The sequence below is a fragment of the Suncus etruscus genome, chromosome 18, assembly GCF_024139225.1.
Source record: "Suncus etruscus isolate mSunEtr1 chromosome 18, mSunEtr1.pri.cur, whole genome shotgun sequence".
Classification (NCBI taxonomy): Eukaryota; Metazoa; Chordata; class Mammalia; order Eulipotyphla; family Soricidae; genus Suncus; species Suncus etruscus.
The window spans coordinates 33,886,823-33,912,900 of record NC_064865.1 but is presented as its reverse complement, the minus strand read 5'-3'; the positions used below and the strand labels follow the sequence as shown (position 1 = coordinate 33,912,900).

Sequence of the window (26,078 nt, the reverse complement as noted above, 5' to 3'; positions counted from 1 at the left end):
TGTGGAAAACTCAACCTTTATTATTGCCTGCCTAATGCAGGTGATTAAAATAGCATTGAGCTAGATCCATATATTAGTGTAAAAATCTGTGTCTTTTCCCCCCCAAAACTGTACAAACCCAAAGTGATTATAGAAAAACCAATGTGGCAACTACTATAGAGATGACCAACCCCAGGGCCATAGGCCTTTGCTTCCTCTTCCCCCCTAATCCCAATATTTATTCCACAGAAACATACAGGCTTAGAGTTCTAGCTACAAACATGGCAGTGGGGGTGTCCAAGGGTTGGGGGCAAGGGTTACCCCCAGGTCCAGTGTTTCAGAAGACGGAGGAGGAAGAAGCCAAGCTGAGGACAGGTTCAGGAGTGAGCACAAAAGAATGTCTTTCCCCCTTTCTCGTCCTCCTCACTGCCCAGATCCTCAGCCCATGGGGTCCAGTGTGTGACGAAGAGAGGCTGGGGTTGGGGGCAACCCTCTCTCCAGGAACCAGTGTTGTCCAGGGGGCCCAGGTGATCCAGAGGGCCTTGTCCAGTGTTCTGCCCTATATTTGTGCCTATTCTCCTCAAAGGGTGGCTAGAAGAGGTTGGAGAGGGTCCCATCCACAGGGCCAGCTGGGTGGGGGGTGAGGGCTTCTGGGAGAAGAGCAAGAAGGGGCTTGAAAGCAAGGAGATGTTAGGTTCCGGCAGGCCCAGCCTGCCTGTGGTCCACTGCCTCTCTTAGAGGTAAAGGGCAGCCAGGAGGGTTTATTTAGGCTGAGGGTATCTTCAGCACCTCTTCTCAGTGCCACGGTTTTTCTCGAATAGTCCCTGAGGGAGCGGCGCTGGGTGATGTGGTTCACACCGTGTTGAGAGCATCTTCTGCCAGGAATCGGTGCAGCTGGGAGAAGGCTGGTCGCTGCTCGGGCTCACGGCTCCAGCACCGAAGCATCAGCTCGTACAGACCCAGTGGACAGGCAGGGGGCCGGGACAGGTACACCTACAAGGCAGGAGGGGAAGGGGGAGATATGGACAGAGAGCCAATGTCCTTTAGACCCAATGCTGACAAGGCTCTCCCCATCCCGCTCCCAGCTGCACCATTCCGCCCCGCTGCTCTGACCTGGCGGCCCTGGTCCCGGAAGAACTCCCCAGCATTCTCGATGACTTGCTCATCAGTGAGCTGCCCAAAGGGTTGGGCCCGGCAGAGCATCAGCACCTCCCACAGGGTCACTCCAAAGGCCCACACATCACTGGCAGTCGTGAATTTCCCCTGGCAGTGCAGGAACACGACAGAAAAAGACATTGACAACAGAGACCTTTCTCCTCCCCACAAAGGGACACCCAAGTCCTCAGCACAGACCCCATTACCACCACCCCCTTCATGATCCACTCTCCTTAGCTGCCACTCTGCTCCTCATTCCCTCAGCTTTGCCCTCACTCTCCAGGCTCATCACCTCCCTCACTTCTTCCCTTTCTCCCCATCCTTCACCTCATTTCCTGATTCCCAATGCAGCCCCTACTATCTCAACTGTCAACCTGCACCTATGTGTGGTACCCACTCTTGGCCCCTTTCTGCTCACCATGAGGATGCACTCCCAGGCCATCCAGCGGATGGGCAGCACCGCCCGGCCCTGCACACGATAATAGTCTCCTGCATACAGGTTCCGGCTCATGCCAAAGTCGGCAATCTTGATGGTAAAGTTCTCCCCGACCAGGCAGTTCCTTGTGGCCAGGTCTCGGTGCACAAAGTTGAGGGTGGCCAGATAGCGCATGCCCGAGGCAATCTGAGCTGCCACGTGCAACAGCATCATGTAGCTGAGGAAAGAAGCCAAAAAGGGAACATTGGGGCATCCCCCACACTCCTGCTGCTCTGATTCCCAGGATCAAAAGAGGGAAGCATGACTAGGAACAGGTTACACCTTCCCTTGTGCATGGGCGGAGACCAGCAGATGGATGACTCTTAGGCCCAGTCTGGTTTTGGTTTCTTTGGGGTGTTTTTTTTGGGGGGTCATACCCGGCAGTGTTCAGGGGGTTACTCCTGGCTCTACGCTCAGAAATCGCTCCTGGCAGGCTCGGGGGACCATATGAGATGCCAAGGTTCGAACCACCATCCTTCGGCATGCAAGGCAAACACCCTGCCTCCCTGCTATATCTCCAGCCCTCAGCCCCAGTCTGGACTCAGACTCAGTAAATGGGAGGTTAAAAAAGAAGTTTTGTTTTGATTTGGTTTGGTTTTAGGGCCACACAGAGGTGGCCTGTACCCCTGAGGTGCTCAGGCTTTTTCCTGGCTCTTCATTTAGGAATTCTTCCTGGCAGACTCAGGAGGACCATATGGGATGCTGGGAATCAAAGCAGGATTGGCTGTGTGTAAGATAATTGTTCTATCTGCTGTTCTCTCTCTCTCTGGCCTTAAGGTTAGAAAAATTCCTTTTTTTTTTTTTTGGTTTTTGGACCACACCCAGAGGCACTCAGGGGTTACTCCTCACTCTGCACTCAGAAACCACCCTTGGCAGGCTTGGGGGACCATATGGGATCCCAGGAATCGAACCACCATCAGTTCTGGGTTGGCAGTGTGCAAGGCAAACACCCTACTGCTGTACTATCTCTGTGGCCGCCTAGAAAAATTCTGGATGAGAACACCCTCACTGTGGTAGTCCCTCAAGTTCCTGGATATACCTGGCCACATGTTGCTTACCACAATATTCCCTCCCAAGGGTGTCCTGACCTCTCTCTAGGCTGGAGAAAAGGGAGAAGATTAGAGTCCTGGGGTCGGCGAGGTGGCGCTAGAGGTAAGGTGTCTGCCTTGAAAGCGCTAGCCAAGAAAAGGACTATAGTTCAATCCCCCGGCGTCCCATATGGTCCCCCCAAGCCAGGGGCAATTTCTGAGTGCGTAGCCAGGAGTAACCCCTGAGCATCAATGGGTGTGGCCCGGAAAAAAAAAAAAGATAGGAGTCCTGGGAAACTCTCAGGGGAAGCTGTTAGGTGAGCAAGTACCTGATGGTGGGTCCCTGAGCAGCACCCCCGTCCTCAGAGGGCACTTCAGATGTTTTGTCCTCAAGCTGGTGTGCACTTAGAAACTGGTTAAGGTCACCATTCTCCATGTAGTCTGTGATCATGCAGAGGGGGTCATCCTGTACACACACGCCCAGGAGCCGGATGATGTTGGGGTCCTTTAGCCTTGACATGATCTTCACCTCTTTCAGAAAATCATTCCTGGAGCAGGAGATGTGGGCGGCACTGCAGACTGAGCGGCACCTTCCTTCCCACTCATAGGGGCCCCGGGCTGCACCCACATGGGCTCCACCACTCTCCATTGTATTTCCTCCCATTGTCCCATCTTCATGGGCTCCCAATTTCTACATGATTTCTTGGTCCTCACCTGGCATTCTTAGTGGCATCTGGCCGAAGAATCTTGACAGCCACCAGTAAGGGATGACCCTTGTGCACACTGAGGGGGAAATCCTGACTTATCAGGTCCTGTGGGCTTTCGACCTCACATAGGTGCACCTGCAGAAGGTAACCTTGGAGTCACCAGGTCACAGGGGTAACTGGGGAGCACTGCGTATGGTAGGGCCAGCCAGGGTTCCATCTTACCTCCCCAAACTGGCCCTCGCCAAGCTTTTCCTTGAAGCGGAGCCGTGACCGAGGAAAATCCACTCTGGGGGGGCCATCTCCAGCTGCCCCTGGGGGCAGTGCGGGCACAGCATAGGTGTTGCCCCCAGTGACACCCTGCAGTGTGACGATGTCAGCCTCAGCATAATGGGGGACACTATTCTGGGGAGGTGGGGGCAGGAGTGGGGCACCCGGCTTCTCAGGCTCCATATAGTCACCATTGCAAGCTGGAAGGGTGAGGGAAAAGAAGACAGGATGTGGCATCAGGAGCAGTTCCCGAGAGCCCAGTTTCTCCACACACCAGCTTCTCAGAACTCTCCAGCTCCCTGCCTAAAACTAGCCTCCATCCTCCTGGTGTTCTAACCACCAACCCCAAAGCAAGAGGCTGGCATGGGATATGAGCCCCAGAGTTTCCAAGATAATAACAGAAATGTCCAAGCAGACAATGTCATAAAATCTGACTCTCTCATGTCCCTGATCTGCCCAGGAGATCATGAGGTAAGTCAAGACTAGAAGAGGGATTCTTGTCTCTACCCACCACTGGAAAGATGGCTGTAGTCATGGTCACACACCCTTAGCCATCACATGCCCTCGCCTCACTTAGCTGCCCTACCCGGCACCTTCTGCCTGGATTCCTCCCTACCATGCTCACCCAACCACTCCCAACCCAACACACCAAGCTCAAAGACAAGCAGAGACAGGCACACAGTGGGAAGGGAACAGTGTCTCACAGCCGCACAACACAGAGTCCATGGACAGGGAAGGGGTGAGCAGGCTGGCCCCTCTCAGCCATGGGGAAGGGGTGACAATGAGAAGGCAACAGTAGGGGGAGGGGCAGACAGAAGGGGGGACATGAGCCTTCACCTCTGGGACAGCAAAGAGAGGACACATTGGGGGAGAGGGCAAGCAACCAGGGACAGAGGCCCTCCTCCTCGAAGCTCTAGAGAGAGGGGAGAACAAAGGAGGAGTTACAAGGGAGCCTGCAGCACCACCGCCGCTGTCTCCTCTCTGGCTCTGGAGAGCTGAAGAGATGGGGAGAGGAGGAGCACACAGAGCTGAGAACCCCTGAGCTTCAGTCAGCTCGAGGGGGGATGCCTTACAAAAGAGCCGAGCAGCAGAGAGACGTGCTAGGGGCAGAGCTTCCGCCTTGGGAGCTCTGGAGAACAGAAGAGGCCGCAGGGGCAGAAGAGGAAGTGCACAGTATGAGGACTTTCCCTGCCCCAGTAGAGGTTCGAGGAGCCTGGCAAAGCCTGGGGCAGAGGGGCTTACCCTGGGTGTTGGTGGGTTTGGCCCAGGCGGGTGTGGGGGGGCCCGGGCCTCGAGGGGGACGGGCGTAAGTGGCCAGAAGGAGGCGGTAGGCCGGATTGGAGAGCAGCAACGCTGTCGGGAGAAGGGGGGGGGGGAGACACGGGGAAGGGATGAGACTCAAGGCTAGACAGACAGGGAAGCCTAGAGTGGCCAAGAGCAGGGCTGATGGGGATTAATGTACTAAGCGACAGGATCAAAGTTGTGGAGTACTGGGCAGCTGGATGGATAATGAGCAGATAATAAAGGGCTGGATGGCCAGGTAAGTGATGAATCAATCTCTTGAGTATAGTGGAAGGTTGATAAATGGGTGATGATGGATGGTCGGATGGATGGATGGATGGATGGATGGATGGATGGATGGATGGATGGATGGATGAATAGATGAATGGATGGATCGATGGATGGATGGATGGATGGATGGATGATTATGAGTGGATGGATACGTGAGTGGTTTACTGGCCATTGGATAGATGGAATGAAATGGTGAGTCTAAGAGAAAGGAGGGAAGACAATGGAGAGGACACAACAGAAAGAAGAAATGTATGGGATACAGAGACAGGAAGAAACCACTTTGGACATGGGAAATTCTTGAAGAGCCTATATAGGGACAGGGAGTAATATCAGAGGATAGTAACTGGGACAACAAAATAAGATGAATTAAAACTGGGGAAGATAAAAAACAGAAAGGGGCACACTAGAACAGAGGACGGAGGTGGGACTGAAGCAAGTAGATCTTACCAGAGCCATTGGGGACAGTGGGTGCAGAGTGGGGTGGATTCCCACGTGGTCGGGGTTCCTGGTAAGGGGGAGGCTCTCGGGGCCCTGGACGGTTGTTGATGAGGATGGTGTCTCCAGGGACAGAAAGATGAACTGTCAGCTCCTCTTCTAACACTCGCCGCTCAGCCTGTTGTGGGGGCGGGGAAGAGTTACTTCAGCCCCCTCAGTTCTTCACTACTCCCTCCTTCAGCCCTCATAACAGGCTAACTCACTTCACAGCTAAAGAACAGGCTTAAGAGCACTTACATGAACTCCCTGAGGACCCAGTGGAACTTGAACCCAAAGCTAATGCTCTTGGATTTAACCTCAATGTGCATTACACACATACACACACACCATTCCTCACCAGACTAGGCTTGGGGAGTGCCAGGCTGACTCCTGTACCTATATTCTTCTAGCTCCACTCCCCACCTGCCCCAAGATGTTGGGGACATACACACACCACATAAACCTACACACACCATTCCTCACAAGACCAGGCTTGGGGAGTGCCAGGCTTTCTCCACTCCCCCCATCTACCCCAAGATTTTGGACATATGAGCTGGATCACCAGTCTGCTCTGGGTGTACCAGAAGAGAGAATTTGGAGGGTGCATAATAATCTCACAACTAGTCCCCAGCACAGGAGGCTCAGCAGCTGCCCCACTCAAGACTCCACCTCCTTGTACCTGACAGGCCCAGGGTCACAGCTCTCTTGTTCTAGGTCTAAGATCAACCCTATTTCTGGTAATCTCCATGTTTGCATTGTCACCTTATGATGTGGTCTCATGTGCTCCATGGTCTCTGCTGGACACCCATATCCTACAGGGTCTCCCTCTCTGGGTTGCCCACCCTACCCCACTCTGCCCACCTTGCTAAGGAGCCTGCGCCAATGCAGCCGCCAGAGCATGAGGGCGATGATGAGCAGCAGCAGCAGAATGATGGCCACCAGGCAGCCAATGAGGATGGCAGTCGGGCTTCCCTCGGCCTTGGCTACTGGCTGCTGGCCCCTGGGCTCCAGCTCTGACAAAGACAGAAGGGTCAGAACCACAAGAGGCTACCAGCCCAAGCTATGAGGGGCCCATGAGGCATAAGAGCTCAGGACCCACACACCCAGAGGCCCCCGGGGCTGCTCACCCAAGCTGCTAAAGTTGGTAGGAGGTGGACCAGGCGGCCACCAGGGGGCTGGTGGGAAGGTGCCTCCCGGAGTCAGGGAGGAATCGTTCACAACATCTGAGGAGAAGAAAATAACAGGGAGAAGTCAGGGACATCAAAGGAAGGCCCATGGGCATGAGGTCTGGGGACTCTACTATGGATAGAAGCAGAGGCAGCCCTGGTGCCCAGTTACATCCCAACCAAGCAGAAAGGCTAGTCAAAACAGGTTCCTGAGCATCAAGAGGTTTGGAGAAAAGTCGTTTCTTAACTAGTCCTGCCAAAGTGGCTCTTTTCCTGAAAGGAAAAGGAAGGACAGAGATCTGCAAGGTTTCCAATCACTTGGAATCCCTGCTTGGCAAAATCTTGGAGGCTGAGTAGCTGTGGGGTACTAGGTACTTTGGACTAGGTACTTTGGACTCTGCAGGGCTGGAAAGCCCAGCTTGGGTCAGGCAGGGACCAGAGGCTTACCAGAGATGAAGGAGATTTCACTGAAGAGCAGCCAAGGCCCAGCAAAAAGGAAGCGGCACTGCAGAAAGCGACCCAGACGGCCCCCCAGAGGCACTGACACGGCACGGGCTCTGGGGTCTCCCAGGCTGCCTCCAAGGACATGGCGTATAGGCTCGCCCTCCCAGGCCATGGTGGGGCCTCGCTTGAAGCAACACTCAACCCCGCCGGGCAGCCGGGCTCCCAGCGTGTGCATGTTGTTGCAGTGGACCTGATAGAGAAAACCAGGGTCAGTCCAAGAGAGCCAGGGTACACTGCACCCCCAGGGCCATCTGCCCCCTATTCCCAACATATAGCACGATCTATTACCTGCATGGCCTGGAAGGCCCTCAACCGGTCAAACTCAAACTCCATCTCCACATAGCCACTGGGGAAGCTGTGATTGCTCCATCCCACGTAGTCATAACCCGGCCAAACCCGCAGCTCCTGGCTCTTCCTAAAGTCATCCAGACCCACCACACCGTCCGCCAGCTGGCCCAGCCCCCCATACTGCAGCCTGAAAGGAGGGGGCAGAGGAAGAAAAAAAGAAAGTATCTCCTATTCAGGGACTCTGCCATGCCAGTCCCCTACAGCTTATCCCTCCCCCCACACTCTCACAGGGACTCTAGTCACTCACTACACAGAAGGCCCCTCTCTACAGGGCCCTGCACAATCTGTGGTGTATGCACTCCTTGTGCTGTCTCCCACAAACATCTGCATCTCAGCCAAGTGTCACACAAAACATCTATGAGCTCATGGCGGTCTCACTCTTCACTCCTGGTCCTGTCCCTTGAGGCCCCACCTATCCTACACCGACCCCCAATTCTCCCACTTCTTTGCCCACACTACTTAGAGCTCCCCATGCTTACCCGCCAACTGAGTGGGTGGTGTGGCCATCGTAAGTGGAGTCATTGAGGTACACGGCCTCTGCTAGGAACATGGTCTGCCCCATAGGGGCTGTGTATGACAGGAGTCCGTCTGCCAGAGCGGAAGGGAGTCAGAGGCATGCAGTCTCCAATCCCCCTTCCCACAGCCCTGCACCCACCCTCTGTCTCCTCCCCCTCCCCTAGTAATGGCCAGTACCCTCTATCCAGTGGCAGTGTCTCCACAGGATAGAGTGGGCTTTTTTTGTTTGTTTTTTTGTTTTTTTGGGGTCACACCCGGCAGCGCCAGGGGTTACTCCTGGCTCTATGCTCAGAAATCGCCCCTGGCAGGCACGAGGGACCATATAGGATGCCGGGATTCGAACCACTGTCCTTCTGCATGAAAGGTAAATACCTTACCTCCATGCTATCTCTCTGGCCCAGAATAGAGAGGGCTTTGCCCCTCAGCCCCATTCCCCAGACACAGCATAAAAACAAAACTGGGGGAGTAAGAGAACTCTGCAAACTTACCTTTCCAGAGGCAGCCGTAGAGCTCCACTCGAAGACAGACACTCATGACCCGGTCAGCCCGGGGGTAGAATCGAACCATGCGGGCCACCATGGGGGGGCCAAGGTCCTTCAGCACCACTCCCCCAGTGTCCTCATTACCTAGGATCACCTGTGGGCCAGGACATGGGGTCAGCCACAGGAAAGGCTCCAGGTAGCTATGCCCTACCCATCCCCAGGAAAGGTTCTTACAGGGCACAGCCAGGAGTAGTGACAGAGACTGACACTTCTCTTGGCCTGAGGGTCAGCCCTTGCCCTCCAGAGCAGTGCCTGCTCTTAACATAAGCTAAGCACTGCCTTGTGCTCACCCGGGTGAGAGTCAGTCCCACTCATGCTGGGCTGAGAGATAATATAAAGGAAATTTGGGGTGAGGAGAAAGGTGGTATCTAAGGAGAAGTAAAGGGAGAAAGGAGACCTGGAGAGCCTGTGTGGGAGCTGCTTTCCAGGTATTAGGCATTCAAGGAGACTATCCTATGGCCATGGGAGGAGCCCTGGCTGGACTAGGGAATAACAGCAGCCAGCAGGGCCCAGAGGAGGAGGAAGAGCAGTGGAAGAAGCACCCAGTGAAAGGAGAAGTGGGCAGAATCTCCACTGTTGGCAGAGTAGACAGCAAGGGAGGGCAGTTGGAATCTGATTTGCACTAAGCTCAGGATGTACCTATAGTTAGCAATCTAACCTCAGGTGGGAAAGGGCAGAGGCTGGGAGGGAGGTCTGGAGAGGCCATTCTGTTGGTTCTTTTAAGCAGGGAAGGTGGCAGAGGGCGAGGGAGACATAATGGTCAGCTGAAGAACATAATACACAGAGAGAACAACTGGCCTTGCTGATTCTTGGAGGAAAGGAGAGAACAGGAGGGATCAAGGTTATCACCTTAACTCCCAGCCTTGGACAACATAGGACTAGAGCCAAGCTGGAGGGATCTAGTGTGGGAGTGGGGCCCCAGTTCAGTTTGAGAAACTTATATGGCAGTTTGAGGCTTACTAAACATCTCAGGGGACAAATTGGGCAGAAGAAGGCGCACGTGGGGTGAATTACCATGGACAGTGGCATTTAAAGGGTAGCTAGAGGACAGAGGAAAGCAACCCTCCCTGGGGACCTCCGAGCCGGCCTCACCTCCTGACCCCAGCGGTCCCTCCAGTCCATCCAGCGGAGGCCATCCCGGGAGTATCGCAACCGGTAGCTGGGGGAGAACTCTTTGCCCAGGCCCCCTGCATGCCGGCCCTGGGTGCCCACCAGTGCCACCAGGTGCAGCTGCCGCAGGTCCACCTGCAGGTACTCCTCCTCCTTGGGAAACACGGGGCCTGCAGGGCACCATGCCCCGTCCCCATCACTGCTCTCCAGCCTGGAGGATGGGGAGATCGCAGGGAACATGTGGCCTCGTTGCTTTTACTTTAACCCCACAACACACAAGGCACCAGTGTGATAGAACAACAGGTAACATGCTTGTCTTGCATGCAGGTGATCCCATTTCAATCCCTGGAATCCCATACAGTCCCCCAAGCATAACCAGAAGTAAGCACTGAGCACTGCTTATTTAGCTTAGTGTTGGCATGTAAGGGTATGTAGGTTAAACACTAAGTAAGCTAAACAAAAATAAAAAATAACCACCACCACCCCAACCCAGGATCTAAAGCATTTCAATGGCCTCAGCCCTCCCAGAAACCTTAAAGCTTGGGCAGAGGGGTTGAAAGGGCAATTAAGGCCCCCAGAAGCTCCTGCTGGGGCAGCCCAGGTGTGCCAGGTACCTGCTGTGGCGAGCAGCAGTGGAGTCTGACCAGGAGCTGGAGGCAGAGATGTCTCCATCTGGGATCGTCCGGTCCTGCATGCCCAGGGCATAGCGGCACTTGGCTGGGTGAACACAGGCAGAGAGAGGGTCAAGGGTCTAATTCTCTGTCTCCCTAGTCTCATCCACCAGGGGTCCAAGAGCCAGTCTCCTCACCTGGGTCAAAATGTCCCTTCATGTCAGCATCTCCAGTAGCCACCATGAGCAGCAGCAGCAGCAGAGATGTGCGGGCCCTTGGCCCCATAGCTTCTGATTCCTCAGGCCTAAGGGGGTGCAGGCAACATCTCTGCAGAGGACAAAAGGTAAAGAGGGTGAGTTGAGAGGCAAGCTGGGAAGCTGATTCAGAGCTGAAATAGCCAGGACAAAACAGGTTGCTGTGGGAACAAGAGCTGGGAAATGACAGCATAGGTCACAGTTTAATAGTTTCAGCCTCAGCTTCAGAACATACATGCCAGACACTAAGCTAATCTCTGGTCCCCTCTCATACAAACCCAGATGCCCAGAATTCTAAAAAAAGTGACAGGACCCCAGAACCTTCTAAGACCACTCTTCTCTGTAGCCTTGATGGGTCTCTGGACCAGATGTCCCAGCAATACCTCAAAGTTTGGGGTAAATTCTGAACTCTTTTTTTGCGGAGTAGAGGGCAGTGCTCAGGATTTATTCCTGGCTCTATGCATCGGAATCATGCCTGGTGCTTGGGGATCACTATGTACTGCCAGGGATTGAACCCAGGTCGGCCACATGCAAGACCTTATGCTCTATATCTATACTATCTCTTTGGTCCCAGATCTGTATTTTTTTGGGGGGGCCACACCCAGCGATGTTCAGTGTTTACTCCTGGCTCTGCTCTCAGGGATCATTCCTGGTGGACTTGGAGGAACCATATAGGATACCAGGGATCAAACCTGGGTTGATCAAGTGCAAGGTAAGCACTCTATCTACTATAATATGGGTCTAAAATCTAGAATCTGCATTTCAAAGCATGACTACCAGGTCATCTGTGCCCATGAGCTGGAGAATCCCTCATCATCCTCACAGGAGACCAAATAGCATGCCAACCTAAAGCCACTCCAATCAGCATCACCTTATGAACCCAGATCCCTCTACAATTTTCCCCTTCAATGGAAAAAACAATCCTAGCTCATCTTCATACCCTGTCGACATTCTCCAAGCCCTAAAACCTTTAAGGATTCCAGATATCAGCATTCAGTCGTACCTTTTTTCCACCCTGCCATCAGGCCCAAAGTATGGTACCCCCAAACTCTACTACTCAACTCTTTCTTCCAAAGACCTGTACGTACAGCCCCACCCCGGAATCCCCTTTCCAAAGGTAACTGCTGCTTCCCTCCAAAGGAAAAGCCAGAGACTGGGGGAGAAGGCTGAGTTGCCTTGGAGATGAGGGCGGGCCTAAAGACAGGGAAGCCAGGTCACCCCAGGAGGTACGAGGAGTGGGGGGATACTCCCCCATCCCTTTGTCTTCCTCCAGCTGCTCCCACAATGCTCTCGGGCAGGAATGTAAAAGGCAGCTGAGTCCCCAAAGCACTGAAGTAGCAGCTGAGGGAGCTGAGTTGTGGGGGGTACCCCAGTATCAAAGGAGAATTAGAACCACAGTCTGGTGCCTGGTCCCTTGGGGGTCCAGGAACTGCACACAGGGGCCTGGAATTCCTGGGTGCCACTCTCCACCCCCACCTCTCTGGGGAACAGCAGGGCCCTTGTTCAACAGAGTAACCTTCATGCCTATCCCAGATGAGTCATCTGAGCCAGACAGAGCTAGAGGAGAGAAGCCCCGGGCAGAGATACAAAGACAGTCAGGGGATGGGGCAGGGGGAGACAGGCAGGAACACAAAGCAGGAGGTAAACAGAGCTGGCTCAGAAGCATGGGCACAGGGCCAAGAGGAGAGGTGTCCGGCAATCATCCTCTGACACCCCGGTAGTAGCCTATTTCTCTCCACTCAGTCAGACATCGATGAAGGGCAAGCCCTGGAGTTAACCTCCAGCCCCTCCATCCTGCCCAGTACAGCCACAAGTCGCTGTGCCAGCAAGTTCTCACCCTCATCTCCCGCCAGCCTGCCCCAGACAGCTCTGTATGCATGTGTGCCAGTGGACACACATATATACAAGCATGCACAAGCTTGTATATATATATTCACTTATAGAGCTGATAGTAAATACTATTGTAACTCTAACAGGCTAAGGCATGTGCACACATACTCTTTGTATCAATACTTTGAAACTTAAAAACACTTCATTTGACATCCACATAAATCAGTTACACACAGAGACTCAGCCAGGACAAACACAGCCACTCACACCATCAGCTCCAGCCACACTTTAGTGTCACTTAACATCCAACCACATCCCTTAGTAAAGAGTCATCTTCAGTTACCTGTGAAATGACAGTCCCCACCTGCTCGTCCAATCAGAGGCCAATGTGAGACACTCAGTTCCTTGGAGCCTGACCCCAGACAGCTGGGGCCCACCTCCTAATATATTCTCTCATTCTCTGTCTCTGTCTTTTTTTTTTTCTCTAACACACACATATCAAGCCAGAGAGAAGTCCAGAAACTGGGGAAATGTGGGTGGGGCCCACCTCCTAATATATTCTCTCATTCTCTGTCTCTGTCTTTTTTTTTTTTTTCTCTAACACACACATATCAAGCCAGAGAGAAGTCCAGAAACTGGGGAAATGTGGGTGGGGCCCACCTCCTAATATATTCTCTCGTTCTCTGTCTTATCTCTCTCTCCCTCTCCCTAACTCTCCCTCTCCCCCCCTCTCTCTCTCTCCCCCCCCCCCCTCTCTCTCTCTCTCTCTCTCTCTCTCTCTCTCTCTCACACACACACACACACACACATACACACATCAAGCCAGAGAGAAGTCCAGAAACTGGGGAATAGCAGGAAATGTGTATGTCTGGAGTGATGAGCAGATTAACCCTCTTCTTGGTTTTCCCAAGCCCTGGACTTTTCACCCGTCTCGCCTTGCCACTCAGTTCTCTGTGCACCCTCGGCACCTAGCTCTAGCTGGGATGAGGTGCTGGAGAGAAATGCACAGCCCCTGGGGACCGCCTGGTGCTCACTGGCCCTCGACAAGATCTCAGGTAGAAGTAGAACCAAACAACCCTGCCCACCACAGTACGGGTGTGCTGTCATTCTGCTGGGTGCCAGTCTGCTGGGCTACCGCCAGGCTCCCCAATGCGTGCAAGATGGGTGGAGGCCTAGGAGATGCCCGTAGGGACTGGCAGGGACTGGCAGGACTGGGCGGGCAGCTTCTCGGGGACCAGGAAGGATTCGGCAGGAATCACACCAAAGCACCTTTCCCGGAGTCCAGGCCTCCGCCTGGAACACGCTTTCTTCGGGTCGGGGACCTCCTCCATCTCCCCAACAGTCAGCCAGAGCACCGGGGAGGCGTGCAGGGGCTCCAAATCGGGCCCCAAATCGCAGCCCCTTCTGCTGCAGCCTCCAGACTGGGCCCTTCGCCTCCCGCACCCGGGGCCCCGCGCTCGGCCCTCGGCCCGCAGCTCTCCCCACCTACCTCTCATGGCTCTTCCCGGCAGACCCAGGCGTCCGACCCCGGTCGGGGCCTCCTCGGCGGCGGGCGAGGAGAGGAGAGGAGAGGAGAGGGGCGGGGGAGGCGAGCGGGCCAGGAGCCGGGAGCGGGAGAAGGAGGCGCCGGCGGGGCTCGGGTGTCGGGAGGCGGCTCCCGGCCGCAGCTGTCGGGGGCCTGTTCCGGGGAGAGCAGCCAGGGCTGGGGCGGCTCGGGTCTGGCGCCGCCTCCCCGCGCCCCGCTCCTCCTCCGGGCTCCCCCTCGGCCTCCCTCCCCCGGCGGGGCGCCCGGGCCCGCCGCTCCCACGCCCGGCGCCGCCCTCGGCCCGCCGCTCTCCGAGGCGCCCCGGCACGCCCACCCCGCATTCCCCCGCACGCCCGGCCTCCCCCAGGTAACAGCCAACACGCAGCCCCGCTCTCTGGCCCACCCCAGGCGGGGATCCCCCCTCGGAAGCTATCAGAACCTACCCGGGGACCTGGGCAGCCTCGCTAGGGCCTCCCGCACATCCCGGCCCTCTCCCTGCTCCCCCAGATCTGGGCCCGGTTCCAGGAGATGGAGGTGCGGAGGGAAGGAGAGGGGCGGCCCAGGGCACCGGGAGGGAAGGAGCAGGTTCCCACAGGCCCTGATGCAGCCCAGAGTGGCCCCGTCGGCACGGGGAAGGGAGTGGGGCTCACCTGTCCAACCAGCCCCTAAAGCCCCTTGGCACACTACACATCTTGGGTTCTCTTGGACCTCTCTGGCCTCCTGTGCTCTAACCCCCTCCCCAGCCCATCTGCAATGCCTGTCCCCCGTACCTGCCGGTCACTCCCTCACCCCAGATTCTGTCCTCTCCCCTGCTATCTTTCTATTCCTCCCCCATTCCTCCTCGGGGCATTTCCCACACCTCTCCGGCAGGCAGGCTACTTGGCCGGCATGCGGACTCCCGGCTGCCCCTGGGCCCAGTCGGCAAGCAGTTTCTGCCTACAGAGCGGGCCACGGTGAGTAAAGGAGGACATGCCAGCAAGAATAAATGAGACATGGGGCCAAAACGGAAGTGAACACGAACCCGGAGAAGATGGAACCAGGCAAGCCTGGGTAAACAAATGGAAGAAGGGCCAGCAAGAAGGTCAGTGAGCTGGACAGCTGGACAGGGCCGAGGGAATGGGGGGAAGTGCTCCCTCATCCGCTCTCTGGGGCCACCAGCTCTCCACGCCCACACCTGCCACCACCTATAGACAATGTCACCTCAAAGGCAGGTTTCTGCCTCCCTGCAGAGCGATACCCCAATGCTCCTTGCAGTAGCAACAAACACAAGTCACCACACCCTGTATGCAAGCCTTGACAAGCGTCCCAAGAAAGAAACCCGGAATCCCTACCAGGCAAGATCACAAAAGCACCACCAGAAAGAGCTGGCCCTTGGAGGGGATCAAAATCAACCGAGCCTCTGGGGTGACCCACCAGCCCGAGGACGCCCCCCCTGCGAAGGGACTCACGAACAGCCCTCAGGGCCCTCGTTGAGCCGCCTCTTCCCTTCCTCCCTTCGGATCGAGTCCCCTGGGCTCCCCCAGACACGTACCCCCTTGCAGACAGCCGCCAGGGAATCTGGGCCCCGAGAGGCTGGGCCGAGGCGGGGCCAGAAAGGGCCGGGCCGAGGCTTTCCCAGTAACCTCACCTGGGCAGCTCCGCCCCACTGGCTGACCCGGGCGGTCCTCCCTGGGCCCGCCGAGCCGCAGCCCCTCACGCCGGGGTGGGACATTCCACGGCTCGAGCCCTGGCTAACCCGGGCAGGTGGCGCGGCAGTGCCAGACGAAGGGTCCCTTGCGAAACTCGGGCCCCTCGTCGCCCCCAGGAGAAATTCCTAGTCAGTGATGCCCACCTCGTCCCAGCCCAGAGCTGGCGTGGCGGAGTGGGAGGGATGCCGGACTGAGGCCCTGTGGAGTCAAGTGACAGTGGAAAGCGGGCTGGAGCCGACTGGAATGCGGGGCTCGGAGCCGAGATTCTAGGCAGGGAAATCCCAGCCGTCTAGGGGCCACCAGGGCAGTGCCAAAGACTCGAGATGCCCACACACCTGTTGGCGCATCTCCTGCATCTCTCCCACCTCCAGGGTCCCACGTGTCCATCTGAGCCACCTGAGGATCCGCCTCACCTCCCCCATCCAGACCCTCCATTCTGGGTTCCCTTCTAGTGCAGGGTTTCCTGCTGCCCAGAAAGGAGAGCTGGCAAAAACAGCTTAAAAAAAAAATGCCAGCCGCCGCAGGAGGGAGCCTTGTAGGCCAGCAGACCACCCGCCTGCAGGGCCCCCCTGCAGATCAGCCAGTGCAGGATGGGCCAGATGGGCCCCACTCACAAGGCGGCGGCCTCTGCCTGGGGAAGCAGCTGCCTGGGAGCAACAGGCTGGGTCAGCAGCTGGGGAGAGAGGCCTCTGGGAGAGCTCCTGGTGCAAAGCCCTGGGGGTCAGTCAGGCCTTGATATCTCTTAGTCCTCCCTAGAGTGAAAGGAGAAGTGAAAGCAGAAAGGAGGAGAAATGGGAGAAAGAAGAAAAAGTTCAGCTGCAGGAAACCTGCAGATTAAAGGGCTCAGGAGCAGGCAGAGGGTGGGAAGTTCAGTGGATAGTGGTGCTGGACCTCAGAAGGGAGGCTAAGGGAAACTGAGGCCTAGAGAGGGAAAGGGATGATGGAGACAGGGCACACAGCAAAAGGTAAGAAAAAAGGTTTGGAGAAGCCAGAGCAGCAGTAGGGCGTTGCCTTACCGCTAACCTAGGAGGAACCGCGGATGGATCCTGGCGTCCCATATGGTCCCCCAAGGCAGGTGTGATTTCTGAGCTCATAGGAGTAACCCCTGAGCGTCACCGCGTGTGGCCCAACCCCCCCCCAAAGAAAAAAGATTTGAAGAGGAAGTGTCAGACCAGGTAGAGACAAGGAAAAAGGAGAGCCTAGAGATGTCCTCCAAACCAGAGAGAGAGAACTGACTGAAGACTGAGAAGAGCAGACGGAGTTGGAGTGGGAGAGCCATGAGGGGCCTGGCCCCAGGGTGAAAGAAAGGACATGGGAATGGGGGTAAGGATGGGGATAGAGAGACAATACAGTGGGTAGTGAGCTTGCCTTGCATGCCACAAGTCCACATGGTCCCATATGTTCCCCAAGTCCACAGAAATGATACCTGAGTGCAAAGTCAGAGTGAAAAAGGAAGAAAGGGAGACAGAAGTTTGAGAAAGAAAGGGAAATAACGTGTAGGTGCCCCTAGACGAGGTATCCAACAGACTAGGATAACAGAGGCCCAAAGTTTAATCACGCCAGGACACAGATACCCAGACTGAGGCTCCATAAGGACATGACATTCCAGTCCTGGACCCCAACTCTGTTGTTCCCCTCTTCCCATCACACCTCGGTCCCTCTCACTCTACTTCAATCCTCCCCGCCCCCCTCAGCTCAGATTTCCTCCCCCTTACCTCAAGCTCTGGGTTCTGGATCCAAGTCCCCCCAGTCTCAGGCCTTTGGGGTTCGAGGTCCGAAGCTGCCAAGGCTGCTTGGCTTTGTCTGCCCATCCGGGGGCTGAGAGCAGCTGCCCAGGCCAGCTGCGGCCGACTTCGACGTGACCATGGCAACCCAGCCCCACTCCCCACGCTGAGCCTCCAGGCCCCCGCAGAGAGGGAGGGAGTAGCCTGGGCCAGAGAAAAGGAGGGAAGCAAGGACTGTGATTCTGAACTAAAGCGGGACCAGAAACAAAGAGCCCCCAGACAAAGGCGATGAAGAAGGCGGCTGGGAGAAAGCAGCCCTGGTTCACTGTGGCTGGGCACTTAGGCTGTGGGTTGGGCTACTGAGAAGGGAGAATCCAAACAGGAGGGGCAGATGGACCCGAAAACTAAAAAGAGATCATTAGAACAGCCTTGTCCTTTGGAAGCCCCATGGGGTCCCTGATAGTCAATTCCTTCTTAGGAATTTACACTCTAGGGAAAAATCAAATATTGTTGACTGCTCTGCCACAAAATGAAAGTCCTTCTATACTGTCTATAGCTGGTATAAACTACAGTTGTACCAGGGGAAGATGCAGAGGACACTAGACCCCCCTCCATTTCCAAGAATAACCACAATTTCAAACTTGCCTCCACCAGGAACTTCTAAAGTACAGATGTCATTATCAGATAGTGTACTCCAATTCTCGGTTTGGAAAATAAGATCCACAACTGATTGGGTCAGTGGCTGATTGGAATGGGGGGAAGAAAGGTAGCAGTGCTGCCAGTGACAGCACCTATGAGGAGGGAAGAAGGGAGGCTGCAAGCCCACTCCCTTCTCTGGGCTGAGTTTTTCAGAGCTTCCTCTCCTGTGAAATGGAGTAAGGGATTACCCTGCTCCTGTTGAGGCATGTGCAAAGCAGACTCCACTAACATGATCTCCCTCTGTGGCTTTCTTCTGTGTCGCTTGAGTCTCTGTGCTCCATCTTCACATTATGCCAAGTTACTAAGAGTTTGAGCAGAGCTCAACAGGTACAGTGAGAATCACAACCTCCTCCTATCTGCCTGCCCAGAGTCTCGAGGGAGGCAAGTGTGTATATGGGTATATATGTATGTACTGTCCTCCCTCCACATTTGCTGGGAGTATATTCTAAGACCTCTAGAGGATGCCTATAGTTATGATAAAATAGAATCTTTAAATACATGCTAGGCTTTCACATATATGAAAAATATGTGTATATATACATAAAGATATATACACATACACTTCTAATTGTGGTTCTTCATGCATACATGATAGTTTGATTTGGAAATTATGCACAGTGAGATGAATAATAATCAAATGTCACAATTACAACAACTGTATATGAAGTGCACTTGTTTGCTCTCTTAAAGTGTCTTATAGTCCATAATTTTTCAACTACATTTGCAAGTAGCTAAACCACAGAATGTAAAACTGTAACTGGAGGTGGGCATACAGTGTTTCTAGAAAATCGCAGAAGACAGCATAATGGGTTTACAGTCAGGGCTGTCAGAGTTGCGGAAACCCAAGGACAAGCAGACTCCATCTCCTGATAAAGAGAAAGAGCTGGTGGAAGAGTAGTTGCACAGGGATTTGCAGAAGTGAAGGGAGGCCTTTCCTGGCTGAAGAAGCTGAGGGAGGTTGGAAGGGTGGAGATGGTTCTGGGAAAATGCAGCTGTGATGGGCAGTCCAGGCCAGCCAGGGAAGAAGCCCAGAAAGCAGGTGTGGAATCATTTTTGGTTTGGCTCATTGTGAAGGTGAGAAGGAAAAGCTTTGGGGTTGGGGTCTAGAAAATGACAGGTTCCATTTGTGTTATTTTAAAAATGTTCTGGCAGCAGAGTTGGGGTGCACCTAATAGCGCTCTTATGGAGCATATCTGATAGGAGAGAGGTGTCTTTTCTGCCTTTATCCCAATCACCTCTGCCTGGTGCTGAACCTGGGAATGACCCTGCCAGGCCTCAAGGTGAGAAATACACTGAGAAATGGTGAGAGCCAGCAGGAAAGCAGTGGACCCAGGGGCTCTTATTATCTCCTAAAAAGAGGGGGTTGGAATTTGCAGATTACGGTTCTTCACACAGGACTTCTACATTTCATTACCTTCTTCTAAGAAGGGGAGAGGAGCCAGAACAATCTTCCAAGGTCAGGTGAACCCCTCACCTCTTACTTGGAATCCCATCTGTCTTTTTGTGGGTATCACAGACTTGGCAAGGAATAAAAAAGCCACTGGGTGGCGCTCGCCTCACAAGTGACCAACACTAAGGCTAGGAAAGAAAGAAAAGAAAGGCACAGCATTCAAGCCAAGGTTTTGAGGACTTGGTGTGATAGGCAATGGAGAGGCAGATGCAGAGAGAAATGAAGCTGAGTGGAATTTTGGTAGCTGAGGAACTCATTAGGGTAGAATTTTGGTGGTCATGTATCAGGAAAAATTTTATTTATAGACAGAATCTTAGAATCTCTACTTTCCCCTCTCTGTCCTCCTTTGCCAAAGCCATGGCATTCACAGTAGCCCTTGACCTCTTCCTCATAAAAGCTACTGATTTGCTGAGCTTTGTTTGATGCAGGCTCTGCCCTCCCCATCTCTGGAGTTACCCCCATTTGACCCATCCTGCAACTCTGTGAAATGGCATTTTGAAATACACCCACTGTTACAGAGACAGAAATCAAGGAGAGAAGACAAGCAAGGTGTCTGCAACTGCACACACAGCACCTGGGAATTCAAACTGAGTCCCTTCAACTCTAAAGCCAAAGCTGGGCTGGAGGGTCTTAGCCATCATGATTTCCCCAAATCTGGGATTCTATAATAAATCTTCATCCTTTTCTTTCCTCGCAAATCTTGTAGTGTCTTTTCTTTCCTTTTTGTTTTTGTGTTTGTTTGTTTTGTTTTGTTTTGGGCCACACCGGTGATGCTCAGGGGTTACTCCTGGCTATTTGCTCAGAAATCTCTCCTGGCTTGGGGGACCATATGGGCTGCCAGGGATAAAACCACGGTCTGTCCTAGGTTAGCATGGGCAAGGCAGATGCCTTACCACTTGCACCACCCCTCTGGCCCCAGCCTGTAGTGTCTTTTCTTTATTCCTAAAGAATGCAGGCAATTTGGATTTTGAACTACATTAGATGAGGTTCAGTGGCTGCTCCCAGCTCTGCACTCAGGAATCACTCCTGGTAGTACTCTAGGGACTATACAGTATGCCAGAGATTGAAACCTGGTTGGCTGCATGTTAGGCAAACACTCTACCTGCTATTCTATTGCTTGGCCCTGAGTCATTTCTTAATTGTGTATAAAGACCTTACAAAGGTCTAACAAAAGTTAACTAATTGACTTGAGATCACACTGGAAGTCAAGGTTTCCCATGAGGTATCTGGATTCCAGAGAACTCAGAAAAGTCCTGTGTAAATTTTGTTGTTGGGGCTCTTGGGGATCCATAAAGGATGCTGGGGATCAAACCTAGGTCAGCTGCATGCAAGGCAAGCACCCTCCCTGCTAAACTATCTCTTCAGCCCCAATAAATTATTAAACATTTTCATTTTCACTGTTAATTTTTTAAAATTTTATTTATTTATTGATTGATTGGTTCTGGGGCCATACCCAGTGAAGCTCAGGGGTTACTCCTGGCTCTGCATTCAGAAATCGCCCTTGGCAGGCTGGGGGACCATTTGGGATGCCAGAAATTGAACCAGGTCTCTCCTGGGTCAGCCGCATGCAAGGCAAATGCCCTACCACTGTGCAATCTCTCCAGCCCCTTTACTGGTAATTTTTTAAAGTCATATAAGTGCATTCTGAGTCTCATGTAATTATGCTGGCCCTGCCAGCGAGTGCCTGAACCCCCTCACATTGTTTTAGCATCTAATGGTCATGCCACCACTGCTTTCATTGTTTGGGGTGTGTTTGTTCCACATCAAGTTGAAGGGACAGGGATGTGTCCTGACAAAGATTTCTTAGTAATCTAAAAAGACACAAGGAGAGAGAAATGGAGTCATCTCCCAGAGGCATGCTGTGCCCTGTTCAGAAAAGCCTGTGTGAAGCAGCTTTTGTTCCCCTTGCCAACAGTGCTGTCACTTCAGAAAAGCAAAACGAATGGGAAATATCCCTAGTGTGTAAAAAAAAAATCATGATGCATAACCAAATACCCTTAACATAATAGATGCTTGGTTGTGTTGGCATATAAACAGGGCCTAGAAGGACATGTCAGATTTAACTGTCCATGGCTATTCTTTGTTTTTGTGAAGAAAAAAGAAATAGAAAAAGATATATTTTGACTCTGTTTTTACCTATATTATTGTGATACTGAAATCAGAGTTTTCACACATGTAGGTTATGAAAATAAATTGGGGCTGAAGTGATAGCACAGCGGGTAGGGCATTTGCTTGCTTGCATGTGGCTGAGCTGGGGTTCAATCCCTGGCATTCAATATGGTCTCTTGATCCTGCCAGGAGTAAATTCTGAGTGCAAATAGAAGTAACCCATGAGCACCGCCTGGTGTAGTCCAAAAACTAAAATAATAAAAGAAAAAAAACAGAAATTTATGAGAATTGTATTTCCCTGTTACTTAAGTTCTAGCATCAGAGCAGCACTAAACTAAATCTGGCTGCTGAGATTAAATAATTTTTCAAGGCCCATATAAGCCCACCCATGAAATCTAGCACAAGAAGTCAGAACACCAGGTTCTGAGCCAAGAGAGTAGGGAAGGAGGGAAAGAAAGGGCAGGAGAAATGGAGCAGACATAACAGTCCCCAGAGGAAACTCTAAGACAATTTACATATCAGAACAAAGAAGTGAGTATATAGAATAGTCCCAAAATACGTAAAAACATTTTTAAGGGGTAGAGGTCTCCTAAGCAGTGCTTTTGGGGTCCAGAAGTCAAGTCTGGCAATTCTGAGCTAACTGAAGCTAGGCTTAGACCCAGGGACAGCGGGTAGAGTCACACCCAGTGATGCATTGTTTATGCAAACAAATTCACATAAAATCAAAGAAATGATTTTTCTCTGGAGCACATTTGAATGATTACTCAATAAGAAAGAAAATAGAATTAGCAATGGAATACAAGGGAATAAATAGATAAACAAGAAAAAGGCTTTGTCCATACTCATTGAGATAGAGTGCCATGTACTGAGGTTCCAAGGAGGAGGAATAAAAGGGAACTGTAGTGCAAAGGGCAAGAGAGGGGGCACAGGTGAACCCTGAGGGGTACCATGTTTAATAAGGAGTAAGAGAAGGGCACCACCGTAGGAGTAAAGTCAGAGTGGTGGAGAGGCAGGAGGGAGCCTAAGAGCCAAGGGTGTTAAGACGTCCTGGCCAACAGTAGGTAACAGTGAGTTCTAAAAAGGGACATTCGGGGCCGGAGAGATAGCATGGAGGTAAGGCATTTGCCTTGCATGCAGAAGGATGGTGGTTCGAATCCCAGCATCCCATATGGTCCCCTGTGCCTGCCATGGGCAATTTCTCAGCATAGAGCCAGGAGTAACCCTGATCACTACCGGGTATGATCAAAAAATAAATAAATAAAATAAATAAATAAATAAATAAATAAATATAAAAAAGGGACATTCAAATTCTAGATGAGACTTTAAAGTGTTTCGTTTGATACATTCTATGAATTATTTTCTTTCCTTTTTTTTTTTTTTCGATTTTTGGGCCACACCCGGTGATGCTCAGGAGTTACTCCTTGCTATGCGCTTAGAAATCACTCCTCGATTGGGGACCATAAGGGACTCCAGGGGATCGAACCATGGTCCATCCTAAGTTAGCGCATGCAAGGCAAGCACCCTACCATTTATGCCACTGCTCCGGCCCCTTATGAATTATTTTTAATAAATCATATAGTTCAACATTTAATATGTCTAAGAGACCAGGATGTGACTCAGTGGGAGAGCACATACCTCATATAATCCCTGACCTGCAAAAATAGAAAATCTGTAAGTACTTATAGGGGTCAGAGAGATAGTTGAATTTTCCTTGCAGGCAATCCTTACCCAGAGAGACCCTCCCCTGAGCTGAAGTAGGAATGAGCCCTGAGCAGTGCTAGGCAATGCCCCCAAACCACACAACAAACAAAAGTACTTACAGTGCAGGTGTCAATGTGATTTTCAGATCATGATACTCCTCTGCCCAGGAGGAGGCCTGCTGGTTCTCTGCATCCTTCCACAGCTATTCTCTTGCCCTTTTGTTCATGAACAGCCAAATTCTTAATATATACACACAACTGTATTTTTCTCTTTTTAAAAAAAAGAACCTTGATGGCTTGATGAATGGAAGAGACCTTATAGGGATTATGACCCTGCCTTGCACACAGCCAGCTTCTAGAGCCAATTGGATTGCCGTCTTCAACCTCTGTCCAGCGGCGATCAGTCATAGGAAAACAAACACATACGGAGACAAACAAGCACACATGGACTGTCCAAGCTTTAGGGTCGCCTAGGCAGCCACCAGTGAGCTCATAGACTTGCCATTTATTCAATACAATATCGCTCCCCCACAGACACCGGGCTCCCAACAAATGAGCCATTGTTTGAAGTTGACAGAGACTTTATGGGCAGTTAGAAAGTGCATCGATATGTAATAGGTAATGAGCAGAGGCTGGGGTATTTTTCATAGTTTTTCCTATTTTTCATAGAAGGCAACTTTAAAATATAAAGTCCTGATGCTTTCCAATTCTGCTTTTGCCCATGCTCCGCTTTATATCCAAAAGGCCCTAAATAGTCTTATTTTATGCTTTGTCTGTTGCAGGTTTGCAGTCCAGCCCTAGAAGTAAATTTCCATAGCTACACCCCCACTCCCCCACTCTCACTTGATCTCCAGAACCACAAGTCCCCTGAGCCCCACCAGGAGTAATCCCTGAGCAGTCCTAAGTAATACTGGGCTTACAGAAACAAACGAGGAAAAAGAAGCTTGCTATACAGTGGGATTTAAACATAAATAATAGTTAACATTAATTAGCATAATAGAATATAAAAAATTCTGCTCCTTACTTTTCTTCACTAATCAGTATAATAGGTGTTGTTAGGCATTCATATATAAAATATATAAAGAGTTTGCTTTTTTGTTATTTGTTTTGGTGCCAGAATTCAAACTAAGGATCATGGCTTCCACAGCTGCATGTAAATTCTTATTTCCTATGTCATCTCTCTGACCCTTGCACATGTTTTGTTTTGTTTTGGTTTGTTTGGGGATCACACTTGGCAGTGTTGGAAGCTTATTCCTAGTTCTATGCTCAGAGATCACTCCTAACAGTGCTTGAGGACCATATGTGGTACTGGAGATCTAACCAGGATTGGTTGCAAGCAAAGCAAGCAATTTAACTCCAGCACTATCTATCCGGCTCCTTTGCGCTTTTTTTTTTGTTTGTTTTTTTGGCCACACCCGGTGGTGCTCAGGGGTTATTCCTGGCTGTCTGCTCAGAAATAGCTCCTGGCAGGCACGGGGGACCATATGGGACACCGGGATTCGAACCAACCACCTTTGGTCCTGGATCGGCTGCTTGCAAGACAAATGCCACTGTGCTATCTCTCCAGGCCCCTTTGCGCATTTTTTTAAACAGATGCATAATGTCCATTATATGGAAATGTCATCATTTTAAAAATAGGCTTTCTATTTGTGTGGGGTTTTTTTTGTTTTGGTTTTGGTTTTTGGGTCACACCCAGCAGTGCTCAGGGATTACTCCTGGCTCAGAAATCGCTCCTGGCAGGCTCAGGGGACCATATGGGTTGCTGGGATTTGAACCACCGACCTTCTGCATGCAAGGCAAACACAATACCTTCATGCTATCTCTCCGGCCATATTTGTGTAATTTTCAATACTTTATACAAACAATGCTGCAGCAAGCTCTTGTCTTATTGTATGGCCTGAGAGCACAAAGCATAGTGTGTGTGTGTGTGTGTGTGTGTGTGTGTGTGTGTGTGTGTGTGTGTGTGTGTGTGTAAAATTATTTGGAATTTTAGGGTCTTTGAAGGTCAAATGTGTTTTGCCACTTTCTCTTTGAGAGTGACCTTTGCTTATCATATTCTGCAAATTAGTGGCCCCTTGATTGGGCAGGTGTGGGCCCTAACCTTGAAAATCTAGTTCTATGAGGAAGGCTGAAAAGAAAAAAGAAGCCAAATTAAATTAAAATCATAAAGTAATGTATACAGGGCTAAAGTATTTATAAATATTGGGGGCCAGAGTGATAGTACAAGTGGATAAAGTGTTTGTCTAGCATGTGACTGACCTGGCTCTCCATCTGGTCCCCTGAGTCCACCAGGAGTGATCCCTGAGCACAGCTGGATGTGTAACCCCCCAAAAAAGAGAGAATTTTTATATGATTTTTATATTGTTTTATTTTTGTATGCTCCTTTAATTTTGTGGATTTCAAATGATACAGAGTAGATGGAGCCCAGGTAAATTTAGTTGGTCATTTTTTGTTTTGTTTTGTTTTGTTTTGTTTGTATTTTGGGTCACACCCAGCAGTGCTCAGGGATTACTCCTGGCTCTACACTCAGAAATCGCTCCTGGCAGGCTTGGGGGACCATTCGGGATGCCGGGATTCAAACCACCATCCTTCTGCATGCAAGGCAAACACAATGCCTTCCTGCTATCTCTCTGGCCGTATTTGTG

The 26,078-nt window shown here is 51.8% G+C and overlaps 1 protein-coding gene across 3 annotated transcripts; it reads right to left on the bottom strand.

The window, feature by feature from the left end:
- Positions 1–23,838, bottom strand: DDR1 (discoidin domain receptor tyrosine kinase 1). 3 transcript variants are annotated; one of them, XM_049765330.1, is made up of 18 exons: positions 23,554–23,838; positions 10,652–10,781; positions 10,458–10,560; positions 9,826–10,054; positions 8,680–8,827; positions 8,155–8,263; positions 7,616–7,802; positions 7,271–7,517; positions 6,785–6,880; positions 6,519–6,670; positions 5,631–5,796; positions 4,854–4,964; positions 3,567–3,811; positions 3,352–3,479; positions 2,967–3,185; positions 1,553–1,787; positions 1,093–1,242; positions 1–972 (listed from the first exon to the last, which is right to left on the bottom strand). In XM_049765330.1, exons 2-18 carry the CDS (start codon positions 10,737–10,739, stop codon positions 832–834), a joined length of 2,754 nt encoding a protein of 917 aa, XP_049621287.1. In that variant the 5' UTR covers positions 10,740–10,781; positions 23,554–23,838; the 3' UTR covers positions 1–831. The 3 variants fall into 3 exon arrangements, with proteins under 3 accessions (XP_049621287.1, XP_049621286.1, XP_049621288.1); XM_049765329.1 differs by lacking the exon at positions 23,554–23,838 and adding an exon at positions 14,028–14,238; XM_049765331.1 differs by lacking the exons at positions 4,854–4,964; positions 23,554–23,838 and adding an exon at positions 14,028–14,238.
- Positions 23,839–26,078: the final 2,240 nt, after the last annotated feature.

Excerpts from the sequence above, each read along its gene's own strand:
- DDR1 (XM_049765330.1), bottom strand. The coding sequence starts at position 10,739 with ATGGGGCCAAGGGCCCGCACATCTCTGCTGCTGCTGCTGCTCATGGTG. Across the intron at positions 8,828-9,825 it reads GGGACCGCTGGGGTCAGGAG|GTGATCCTAGGTAATGAGGA; the intron begins GTGAGGCCGGCT and ends CCTGGCCCACAG. Across the intron at positions 1,788-2,966 it reads GCTCAGGGACCCACCATCAG|CTACATGATGCTGTTGCACG; the intron begins GTACTTGCTCAC and ends TTCTTTCCTCAG.